We start from the raw sequence: 12,653 nt of genomic DNA, 5'->3' as shown, positions 1-12,653 counted from the left end.
TACACATGCGGGCAAAATGACCCCTTCCCTTGCATTTTCTGCACACAACAGCAGAAGCAGGGCACTCCCTAGCTCCAGCAACATGACCCCTCCAACCACATTTCTTGCAGAAATCTCTGCTATTCGGCATCACTCTTTGATCCTTGTCCCTGGCCCGATTTTCTTCATTCTTGCGTGGCTGAACCATGTGTACAATGTCCGCCTTTTCCGTCACTTCCTTGACACTCTTCCTTGACTCCTCCAGGGCACGAGCTATTTCTATCACTTTCTCTAACGGAGGATCCTTCTCTGTCCATAATCTCTCGCTAACTTTTTAATTCACTAGTCCTCATCATGATATGGTCACGAATGTATTCCTCCGCCATGCCCGTGAACTTACACGTAGAAATGAGGGTGCGCAGTGCCGTCACATACGAATCAATGTTCTCGCCAGGACCTTGTGCCCTTGAAAAGAAATGATACCTCTCTAGCACAATGTTAGCTCTCTTGCCAAAGCGTGTCTCTAGCTTTTTAAGGGCAGTCTCAAATGCCAAAATCACTGCTTGCCCCCCTTCTCCATCTCCTTCGCCTGAAGACAACGCCAAAACATCCTGGCCCGGAAGATGCCTGAACACCCTCCAACCCTCCGTACCAAGGCAATTGAGCAGAGTCGCTTCCTTGTCATCATCAGACATTCTGGAACCACCTGACGCTCTCAGGTATACCTTGAAAGTGTCTACCCAAAGCTCCCATGCAATGGGGGGCTCCCCCGTATTGGGGAGAAATGCTGGGGGAGGGCGAGCATTGCTGTGCTGCATGGTCAATGGAACCGACATAGCCTCTGACAGAAGTCAATACAAAGGAACAGGCGAAAAATGTCTGCGCACTTCCCTGAATAATAAGGTGCTATCACTTACACCTTGTCCAGGCTAGATGATGAATTTCTCCACAAAAACCCCTTACTGGCAGCAGATGCGTGGAATGGTTTGCACCATATGGTTACACCGGCAGGCTCTTATCACTTCCCTCCTCTTAGAACAAATGTGGCCAACAGAAACGTGCAGTTCTTTCAAACGCCCGCACTCAAGGAGTTAACTCTCCTCTCCTTGCAGTTAATGTATTGCAGACACACCCACCAATGAATAGGAAACCTTCGGCTCGCTTCCTCATGTAGTGGGCGGAGCCGAACTGCGTGACACCCGTAGTCCATTAACGCCTTCCCGGCTGTGAAGAGCGCAGATCTGTGCCCCCTCCCAGGATCCACCTCTCACCTGCTCTGCTCTACAGTCCCCTTTTCAACTGAAAGGCGCCAGCCGCACCCTCCCTCAAGCCGCGCTCGACCTCCTCCGGGAGCGCGGCTCGGCAGGATCTTCTGCGTACGAGCAGCGGCCGCTAAGACGAGGCACGGCTGCACTCTCCGCCGTGTGCCGCGCTCGACCTCCTCCGGGAGCGCGGCTCGGCCGGTCCTGAAAGCGAAGGTAGCGCTGGCCCAGCTGACACCAATCACGCCGGGGGCCGCGCTCGACCACGTCCGGGAGCGCAGCCCTGACAACCAGCTGAGGCACCTGATGATGTTTACGGCTTGGCAAGGCGCGTGGGTCAGGTTTGATAATGTAGAACAACAGGTAAGTGGATGTATGTTTATTCTTCAAACCTGTACACCGTAACCCACCATCACCTCCCAGCTCCTTCCTTTCAAAACCCAACCGCCGCCCCGAGCGTGGAACTCATAAACATTCCACGCGCCTGGAACCTTTGACAACAGCTCGCGGAGGCGCGAGCAACTACTACAAATCTCTTCCTGACCTAAGCACATAAAGACAACAACTTGCTACATGAAAACGTCTCGACGACTTAATAGAAATACGTGAAAGACATCATGACACCATAAAGCATTTTTATAAAATATCAGCAAACTTTTAAACAAACACACCATGCTATCCGGTCTCATAGGGATTTCAATGGTGTGATTGATAGTAAAGGAATATAAGGCTTCCCTTTAACCTTCTCTGTCACACATTACAAAGAGGCAAATGAACAACACCCTGCCCAGGGAGTGCCAAATCCCCCCCCATTGCAGGAGAAAAAAATAACTGAACTGTTATGCTGGAAATTCGTACACAAATGCGGCTGTCTGCGTAAAACACATATCCTCATCTGCTGCACATAACAAATCATCCAACCCTCCCCTCTCCAACGGGGAGAATAATTAACTATTCGCTGTACTGTTCACTGGTATAGTGGAAATCCCATTGGGAAGGGAGGAACGCGCTCATCTGCATGAGAAAACCCCAAAAACACCAACCCGCCTGTACTTTAAGTAAATCTCACCCCTGATGCACATTACAAATCCCCAAAATACTCCATTCCCCCTCTCTGCATTAAAGTAACAAACAACATGAGAAAACTTTAAGACTTACCATAAACCAAACTCAAGCACCAAATAACAAGCAACTACGAGAAATGTGCATTGTAACGGAGGAATCTCCCCCGCTGAGCCCTGCAACGCCTTGCCTTCCCTGTCCGTCCCGCTTGTGTGAAGCCTAGTTGCCACTTGCCTAGCCTTCTCGCTCGTTCAAAAAAAAGATGACCAAGTGAAAGATACAGAGCACGTGATGACGTACGGCGGAGCGTTGCTATGGTCCGTTTCTCAAATGGGAAATAGACACTACCCTTTACGAAACGTCATATCCTGATTCCAGGCAGAATCAGGTGAGTGCTTGCATTCATCTCTGGTAGGGAATTTTATATGCGTTTCTTTAAGCATCCATTAACTTACCAGTTCTCACCCCTTTGTTATATTGTTAATAAGAGGAGCCCTTTTGCAACCTCTGGAAATACACGTTGAAACTGTACCTCGTTGTATTGTACTTATCACATGTTGAAATTAAACATTGTATAAGTACGTGAATTTCTAAACATCTGGTTTTGAAATTACACGGGGCAGCCTGTTGTTGTTGGTATTGTCGACACAGTAGCTGCTCCGAAGCTCATCTCTGGTACGGTTCAGGCTCTGGAATGCTCGCAGACGCAGTAACTGCCGTGCAGCTACACAGACCCTGCTCTGGTGTAAGTGTATATAATACCTGCGCCCGGCTAATGCCCGCAGACGCAGTAACTGCTGTGCACCTACTACAAAGACCCTGCTCTGGTGTAAGTGGCTATATATATATATATCTGCCTTGGCTGATGCTCGCAGACGTAGCAACTGCAGTGCAGCTACTATACAGACCATGCTCTGGTGTAAGTAACCACATATATAATAATCAGGCATGTTTCTTGACTTGGGCAAAGCGGGTGGCTGCCTGGGGCGCAATTGCCCCTGGGGGTGAAATTGCACCGGTCCCTTGAGGGCAAAATTTCCCTGGGTGTGGGACGCGATTGCCGTGGGGAGAGTAGCCGCAACTGCTGACTGGGGTAGGGGTAGATGTGACTCGCAAGAGGAGGAGGAGTTGAAATGTAACTGGGAGAGAGCACTGTGACCAGACTGGGTAGAGACAGCTGTATCACACTTGCTGTGAAATGCACACTGGAATGTGCAAATGGGCTAAGCTCCAGGGCTGCAGGAGGACTCTTGTCTGTGGAGTCCAGCTCTCCGTGTTCACATCAGCTGAATGCCTCCTTTTGATGTTTTGTTGGAAGAGTTGTTTGCTGATTAGTACTTTCCTTTGGCACAGAGCACACTTGGGGTACTGAAAAGTGAACGCTCATAGATGTGCCAGAAGTCAGGCTGTAGTGACCTGCAGCCTATTTGGGAAGTTGGTCCTAGGTGAAGTGAGGGATGCTCTTAAACTCAGGCCACACCCTGCTTTTTATTTACCTTTGTGCCACTTGCTTCACCCTGGTCTCGTAACGAAGCTCGCCAGTGCTCCTGCGGTGTTCTGGTTCCTTACCTCTGTATTGTTCCATTTCAGTTTTTGCTTTCTTAATGGTTAAAACAAAGACCATTCAGCTAAGCAATATTGTATTAAATCGATTGAGTTTCTGGTCCGACGCTGCCTGCCTATTTGACCTGGAGGCTGGCATCATTGCTGTGATCGAGACCTGCCCTTTCCTGAAAAAGCACCATCACTTTAAAAGTGACTTTCAAATGACAAACGGAATTCCAAAAACTGCTCAACAATCTGACCTATTTGAGGTCATTGGTGAGATATAATTGAAAGGAAACCCTGTAAACATGTGCCATATGGCCCTAATTCAAACAGCCCTGTAAACAATGTGCCAATGCAGCCCTTTCTCTGAACCGAAAGTTATTGCCTCTCACAAACCTTAAAGTGCAGTTCATGGTAATGAGTGGAGTTTTCAGAATAAACTTTAACTGCATCTGCCAATTCAGAGCCTTGTTTTGTTGTAGTTGTGTAACTGCGTATTTGTTTGAGAGAGGGATTGGCACTTGCAATGTGAGATGGTGAAGTGGTAGGAATTGGCATATATCGTATTTGTCCAAATGCTAGAAAAGTTTTGTTCATATGGGTACGACCATGATGTAGCCTCTCCAAATTTGGCCCACTTTCAACTCCGCACCTTTTAGAATGGAACCTCCTTACCGCTACTTTGCTTCGCAATCAATGCATCATTTAAACTGAAAAGACTTTAAAACGTTTTTGGGGAGTTTGGATTATTCCTAGCAAGAATATTGCAACATGTTATAATTGGGCCATATTTTCTGGCTATTTCTTTTACTTCAGGCATTTGAACGTACTGGCAATGTCGAAACCAATAAGACCTTCGTGAGCACAGACCCGGCAGAGAAAAAAACAACTGGCGCAAGGTATCAAAAGTGCCAGAGTACTGTCTTCATTCTTCAAAAGAAGTAGATAAGAGCCCTCCTCAAGGCCAGGCAACAGGCATTCCTGAGGAAACGGTACTGCCTGTGGTCATGCTACAAGTTTTAAGAGATGAGGCCTCAAGAACCCAAGCACTAGAGGGCAATGATGACCAACAGGAACAAGGCACTAAAACGTGTTGTTTTGAAGACTTTCTCTATGGCCTAAATCAATGTATGGACATGTGTGTGATCAAATTGTAGTGGGAAGGCCACAGGCTATGCCACCTCCTAGTTATTGATACCCAAAGTATCACACAAATAGGCACTTTCTTCTTCATATGGGCTCATGGTATTACCCAACAAAGAAACGGTCTCCAGGCCTTGGCTGCAATATTCTATTTGGACTGATAGTCTACTGTTTTTGCTGTAGGCTTTTTGACCCTATGCCAAAAACAAAACTTGGTAGTGATGGCATTAATAACTGGAAGCATATTGGTAACTATTTGAAAATGCACAAGGGGTCTCCTGAACATGCCAAATCCAGTGGCAAGTGGGTGGATGCTGAAAGGTGCCTCACAGGACATGTTGGTATTGATTCTCTCATGCAAGATCAAATACAGGCAGAGACCAAGAGTCGGCGGGCTGTGCTTGAAAGGATTATGTCAGTTCTCTTTCAGTCCAAAAATAATTTGGCATTTCGTGGCTCTTCAAACAAGTTACTTACTAAACAATGGACATTTCTAAGCCTTGTTGCACTACTAGGGAAATATGTTCTGATCATGATGGATTATTTGCATCGAGTGACCTCACAAGAGATCCGTAGTCACTATTGCGGAAACGTCATTCAGAATGAACAAATTAGTTTAATGGGGTCTCAAGTAAAGAATGCAATTTTACAAAGGGTAAAGGCTGCAAAATATTTCTGTTATTTTGGATTGTACCAGAGATATCGGCCACACCAAGCAACTGACATACACTATAGGAATTATGGATATTACAGGCAAAGACATTTCTGTGAAAGAATATTTCATAGGGTATCGCCCCCCAGACTAGACATCTGGTGAAGGACTTGCAAACCTTCTGTATTCTGAAGTGTCAGAATTCGGTCTAGAGATGGACAACTGCCATGATCAGGGGTATGATAATGGTGCAAACATGATTGGGGTAAACAAAGGAGTCCAAGCGCGAGTTCTCGAGCAATACCCGCATGCATTTTTTAACCCATGCGGCTGCCACAAGTAAAATTTGATGGTTGGCGATGCTTCCAAATCCTCTGTTTCTCTTTTTGGTGTACTTCAGGGACTCTATAATTTGTTTGCCGCTTTAACCAAACGCTGGAGTATTCTCAGTGAGCATGTAAAAAATCTTTCCTTGAAAAAGGTCTATGAAACACGATGGGAATGTAGAATTGAAAGCTTGAGAGCAGTGCAGTATCAATTTGTTGAGATGCACACAGCACTCAGGAGCATTGAATAAAAAGTCAATGACCTAACATTGTCCTCGGAGGCGTAGTCCCTTGCTTTACACTTGGAAGACTTCAGTTTTATTTTATATGAACATTGTAAGCAAATCCATGCAGTCCAAACAAATTGTTTTTCCCGGCCTGCAATGACCTGCTTAAGTACTGCATTGCCTTTGTCAAAAGTTATAGGAGTGTTGGGTTTGAGTCTTCTGTAACAACAGCAAAAGAGAGGACCTTACCTTTAAGGCACCCTACTTTTAAGGCAACTGAACGACATAGGAAAAAAAAGAAAATGTTTCTGTATGAGACTCAGGGCGAGACCCCTGAGAATGAAGAACTTATTAAAGTAACCATATTTTATACCCTGATTGACGCCATAACTAATTAGCTTGAAAGGCGGTTTCCCCAGTTATCTACGCACAGAACTAGCTGGGTTTTCATGTACAACATTAAGCTCTTGCCTGGAAAAGAACTGATACAACTGTGCAAGCACCTGGAGCAATTGTTAGCAAAGGGTGGTGATAGTGCACCAGAATCTGATATAGATGGTTCCCAGTTGGCTGAGGAACTGAGACATATCCAGCCATCGCTCCAGAATAGTTCTATTATGCCCCTTCAAGTTTTGCAGCACATTCATCACACAAAAACACATTGGTTGTTTCCAAATATGTGGGTTGCTATGAGGCTCTTACTAACAATTCCAATTGCAGTAGCAAGTGGTAAGAGGAGCTTTAGTAAATTGAAACTGATAAAGACATACTTGTGCTCCACAGTGGCTGAGGAAAGGCCATCAGCCCTTGGGATACTTTCAATTGAGAGAACTTGTTGAAAAAATTATGCAGCACTAATAAATGCTTTTGCAGCAGCAAAGTCAAGGAGAGTGCCCTTAACATAGACTAAAAATTGACATAAAACTTTAAAAGTAGCATATACTGTTTGTGTACTCTGCTTTTTCCGAGGAAGTACTGCAAAGTTCTTGAATCATGATGTAATAAAACCGATTTCATTTGTTTAGCAGTGATTTATTGACCTTGGGTAGGAGTTACTTAACAGTGTAGTTTGGCAGTGGCATGCGGGTTGGGGCGCTTTCTAGTATTTTGCCCAGGGCACCAAATGGACTAGAAACTGGACTGATAATACCTGCACAGGCTAATGATTGCAGATGTGTACTGTCTCCAACTCCTCTAGTTTCGTTATGTCCCACTTCACCTCTTGCAACAGTCCTGCTCGCATAATGCGGAACTGCGACTGAATGGTGTTCGCTAGTTTGTCCCCAAAATCCTGAAGGCATTGGCAAAGGACCTCCTGGGTGACCACTTAATCTTTTGCAGTGCCCCCAGATCCTCTTCTGCCCCGGGCCCCTGATCTCCCCCAGCCGGTACCTCGCTTTCTCTGCACCAGAGTCTCTGCAGATTGCCCTCCTGTGGTTTCTTCACAGATTTGGGGGAAGCTTGCATGTCCTTCCCATTGTTTTTGGACATAGGCGTAGGCAGGTCTGATGGGGGAGAGCCCTGCCCCTGCCTCTTCTCCCTGATATTGTTTTGCATCCTTTGGACCTCTTCTGGAAATTTGTTCAGGGCGTAGGAACCTCCTCCCTCCGCCGCTTTGTGGGTCCGCCCATGACTGTGCGTGGGGGGTGTTGGAACTCCCCTCTAACTGTGCCAGGATCACTTTGCCATGAGCCCAACCAAATGGTCACTCGCTTATTCTTCCTTGCCCACCATGGGTGTAGATGTACTCTTTAGCGCTTTATTCGGCCTCAGGATTGGCCGGGTCCCCACCGGTCACTGTCTATGCATGGTGCGCCACTTGCTCCCTTGTCTCCCTTGCTCTGCTTCTGAATGGGGGTGTGCTGGCTGAGACACTATATGCAGTTCCAAAATCCAAAATGTACGTCCAATGGGCCTCCAGCCACCCAACACCACAGGGTCTCCCCTGGTCTTCTCTGCAAAGTGCTGGCTTCAAAGCTTTGGTAGGGGCCCTCCTCCAATGCTCCCCCACTCCTCAATGTCACTCTGATCAAAGCTGGTGATCACTGTCTGCACTGGCCAGCCTCGGCCTGCTTGCACCCTTTCCTTGGGCCAGGGCGCACGCTGACCTGTGAAGGTTCTCCCCCGGGCGGGGGGGCAAGTGAGAGTCAAGCCCCTCAGGGTCACCGCCTTCCTGCCTCTTCGCTGTGCGGCCCCTACCGGGCCTCTTGGCCGCTCCGGGTGCTCTTCTCCACTCCACAGCTCTCAGCAGTGGGCTATGGGTTTGGCTCCTACGGGTTTCCTGATGTCTCTGATGAGACGCTGCTTTGCCGGCGCTGGGGTGGCTCAGTCACGAATCGATCGTCCCGCTGCTGCTCGCACGCTGGGGAGCCCCTGCTCCACGAATCCAGCCCTTGTGGGCCTCTAATATCTCAGGCTGCTCCTTCCTGGCGGGCTCCTCCGCCGTCCGGCAGCGGCTGCTTTCTGCCACCCTGTCTTGCAGCCGTATTGGATCCTCGGCCGTCCTGGGTCTCCTTGAGTGGTTCTTCTTGCTCGCTGTCTGCAAGCTCAGCTTGGCACTGGCCGCAGGCGTAGTGCCCCCGCGCCTCTGACACCGTGGAGACGAAGGCCGCACACCCGCCTCTGTCGGCGTTCCTCGCTGTTGCACTCCGGCACTGCAGCCTACATTACTGCAGCCTACATTGATAAATCCTCACCTGGGGAAGGCTCTTTTAATCTATCTTTACTGTCTTTGGCCCCAGTGGGGGAGTGTGGGGGGATTGGGAGCTCCATGATCACGCTGCTCTCCCCTCGGTGGCCATCTTAGAATCCTAATCACAATGCACTTTTTAATGGGTATCCATCATAGATGGCAGTACAAAATGCTGTTTCTTTTTTTAAAAAATGTTTTCTTTTAGAAAGGATGATATGTGCTTCTATGTGGCTGCATTGCCATTTTGGGGCACCCAGTCTAGCCATTCTTTGCTGTGGCATGACATTCTTAAAACATTTTTTACTGGGATTCTATGACAAAGCAAGCGTGATGAATGCTGTGTCTAGACTGGCATTTAGGGCAGCCAGTCAAGCCATTTCTTACTGTGGCGTGGCTTTTCTCACTAGGTATCAAAGGTAAAGCAAACATGATGAGCATTATTTCACATCTAGACTCTCCTGCATTGTGCAGTGTTTGGACATTTTTAAAGGGAAAGCCAACAGGAGTGTGAGGCAGAGCCATGATGGGCATGTTTTCTGACAGTATCATTACTGGCATTATGTTATGTGCAGTTGAGTTGTACCGCACCACTGCCACCCAAGGCAGTCTCCAGGCGCTCGCGTGGATCTACAAAAAAGTGGGGTGCGGGGGATTAAGGGGAAAAGGGTGAGAGGATAGGTTCAGAACCAGGAGGAACTGGTGTCTGTGTGTTTTGCATGTGGTCACTTGTTGGCGGCCTCGCGCATTGTAACTGTATGGGTAAGATTCCATGCCTCGGGTGTGTGGTAGTGTTTTGCCTTGGTGTTGTCTGGTTATGTTAGGTTGGTTGTGTGCACTGGTTAGATAGTGTCCATAAGGGATTCTGTCACAGGTGGTTGTAGCTGTAAGCTTGTCCGGCATCTTGGTGTGTTGTTGCATTTTAGATGGTATTGGGCTATGTGGGTGGTTCACTCTTAATGTCGGCATAGTAATGTAATGTTTGCAGGAAGGGAAGAGGGTGAGTAAAGTCGGTCAGTTCGTTGTGGTCTCTCTAGGGAAGGCCTTTGGATGCACTCGTGAAGTACGGCGAAGTACTGTTAACTGTTTGCACATCATTCTTTGTCTGCTGTGTGCTTCGTGGCAAGTTTCTCCATTCTGAAAACCCGAAGCGAATTCGCCAAGAGGAAGTCTTTTGGTGCAACACGGAAGTTGCCTGACCTGGACTTGAAACTCCCGTGGGATTTGCCTCGATTCCCAAGACCCTCCTTTAACTCCGCCCCCTTGTGTTTACAAATACTGAGTGTCGCGCGCACTCGTGAAGTACGGCGAAGTACTGTTAACTGTTTGCACATCATTCTTTGTCTGCTGTGTGCTTCGTGGCAAGTTTCTCCATTCTGAAAACCCGAAGCGAATTCGCCGAGAGGAAGTCTTTTGGTGCAACACGGAAGTTGCCTGACCTGGACTTGAAAGTAACTTTTCTAACCTGGGCAGGGGGGTACTCTTGATAACGTTTGACATCTTGGATTAATTATATCCTGACTGTGTCATTTCCTCCTTTGTGCCTCTCTCCCCTTACAGCTCCCGTGGGATTTGCCTTGGTTCCCAAGACCCTCCTTTAACTCCGCCCCCTTGTGTTTACAAATACTGAGTGTCCTGCGCACCCGCGCGCGCACTCGTGAAGTACGGCGAAGTACTGTTAATTGTTGTCTGTGGGCGGTGCGCGGTGTGCGGTGAGCGTTTTAGCTTGTCCTTTGTATTTTAGGAACTCCTTTTATTTTGCCCCTGGCATTGCACTTGCTTATAGAATTAGTGAGTCTCTTTTGAACAGTGCTGTGTATGTGGGGCATTTATTGTGGTGACTGTTTGAAGTGTTAACTATTCTAGCCTTGAAGTGTTCTTTTCTAGCCTCACTCAGTCAAGTTAATGGCTAAAGTATATTCGTTAAAGTCTAATATGCCTAATATTGAGTCCCTTGTGGACAAACCTTATGATTTCCAAACTACCCCAAAACGCATTGTGAATGGCTCTTACCCCCGTATCGTTGTGCGGGGTCGCTCTTTATCCCATACTAGCGACATCAGGAAGTTTTGTGCGGATAGCTTTGCTGGTCAAGCCAACCCTAATGGATGTGAGCAAGATATGAACCGCAAAAATAATCACAAAAGTGTATTCGGAGTCCCTGTCTGCAGTGAAAAGCTAAGCGAAAATGCTGCTGTGGTAGATTTGTGTATACCTACTTCTACCCCGGTTATATGTGTAGAGGGAACCGATTGCGAAAGTAGTAACAAGGGTGTACCTGAAGCTCTTGCAAGCGACGAAAAAATTAATGAAAATGCTGGAGCAATAATCTGTGTACTCCCTCTGATTCCCTTTTTAGCTGCGTTTTCAGAAGAAAATCTGCTGGGGGTTTTTGCTTTGTCAACCAATAAAAAACCCACTGCTGATATTCTTGTACACTCTATTCACATTCCTCCCGTGGATGTCATAACCACTGAAAGTATTACGCCAGAGGTAACTGTTGTAACAATTAGGTACTCACGACTGTCCGGAAACAGCAGAGGTGTAGAATTGGCTCTGACGTATATAGGTAATTCCCCCAAAGTGTTCAGAGGCCAGAAAACTGGACTCAGTGCACCCCGGGGGCAGTACCCTTGGGAAACCCTCGTGGGGAAGAAAACCCAATTGTGTCTCGTAGAGGATGGTGTCTCCCGAGTAGCTGTGGAAGAATGGTAAGTACTGCAGGCTGAGGGATGAACGATTCCAGGAATCCGCTCGGTGAGAAGGGTCGAGCAGCAACGTAGTGGAAGCCAGAGTACAGCAGGCTGAGGAAGGAACGGTTCCAGGAATCCGTTCGGTGAGAAGAGTCGAGCAGCAACGTAGAAGGAAGGCCGGTCGTGCTCAATGCTGTGATAAGGAGACCAAGTAAGGAAGGAAACGAGGAAAGAAGTGGTGTAGAAAAGAAACCGCACAGGAGTGCACGGGAAAGGAAAGCAAGAAGAGTAAAAGGGAAAACGGAAGGTAGGAAAAGGTAGAATAAGTCGAGACGGAGCTCAGATAGAGTGCGCAGAAGAGAGGAGAAGAGGCTTAGAAAAGCCTCAACGGTAGAACTGCAGAAAGTTTTAGAAAAGCACCAGCGCAACTGCGAGGTGAAGCGAACAGAAGCGACGCGTCTTGCCCGACCATAGAGAGGAAGATATAGAATGGGCAGAGGCGGTCGCCATGTTGGAACCAACTAGAACGGTAATCGTCGTGTGGCAATAGCGCTGATAAGCCGCCATCTTGAGTTCCATTGTTGGTATCTTGAATGACTCATTCTCCATTTCCGCCAAGCGTGTCGAGCTGAATTCCTGACAGTATGCCCTCCCCGTGGGGTGATTGGTCCAGGTTTCCAGGGTTGAGAGCGATGGAATTTGTTTACCAGTCTGGAGGCATGAACTGATGAAGCGTTTTCCCAAGTCCTGTCTGATGGATTGTAGCCTTTCCAATCGATTAGATATTGCAACTTTCCGTGATAGTATCTGGAGTCGCATATTGCTGCTACTTCGTACTCGGGACCCTCTTGAGTATCCACTGGAGGGAGAGTATGATTGAAGCCCCTATTGAACCTATCCGGTATCTGTGTCTTGAGTTGAGAGACATGAAAAACATTATGAATCCGGTGCCAGGATGCTGGGAGACGGATTGTATATGCTACCTTTCCGATGGCCTCAATAATGGGAAATGGTCCAAAATACTTGGGTGATAGTTTCGATGGTACCAAATGTTTAGGAAGGTATTTAGAGG

At 47.6% G+C, this 12,653-nt stretch overlaps 2 protein-coding genes across 2 annotated transcripts in view; one reads left to right on the top strand and one right to left on the bottom strand.

The window, feature by feature from the left end:
- The window catches only part of NUBP2 (NUBP iron-sulfur cluster assembly factor 2, cytosolic), a 221,053-nt gene extending 218,412 nt beyond the window's left edge, over positions 1–2,641 (bottom strand). The window contains exon 1 of the mRNA XM_069647000.1: positions 2,400–2,641. Within this exon, the coding sequence (XP_069503101.1) occupies positions 2,400–2,402 (3 nt within the window). The 5' untranslated portion in view covers positions 2,403–2,641. The remainder of the gene's footprint in view (positions 1–2,399) is intronic.
- Positions 2,624–12,653, top strand: part of SPSB3 (splA/ryanodine receptor domain and SOCS box containing 3) — a 201,626-nt gene continuing 191,596 nt past the window's right edge. The window contains exon 1 of the mRNA XM_069646999.1: positions 2,624–2,691. The gene's annotated coding sequence lies outside the window, so the exon portion shown is untranslated. The remainder of the gene's footprint in view (positions 2,692–12,653) is intronic.

Source organism: Ambystoma mexicanum, chromosome 2q (genome assembly GCF_040938575.1).
Source record: "Ambystoma mexicanum isolate Mex_15411 chromosome 2q, UKY_AmexF1_1, whole genome shotgun sequence".
Taxonomy (NCBI): domain Eukaryota; kingdom Metazoa; phylum Chordata; class Amphibia; order Caudata; family Ambystomatidae; genus Ambystoma; species Ambystoma mexicanum.
Note: the sequence above shows the minus strand (reverse complement) of the source record. Positions and strands in the feature narration are given on the sequence as shown.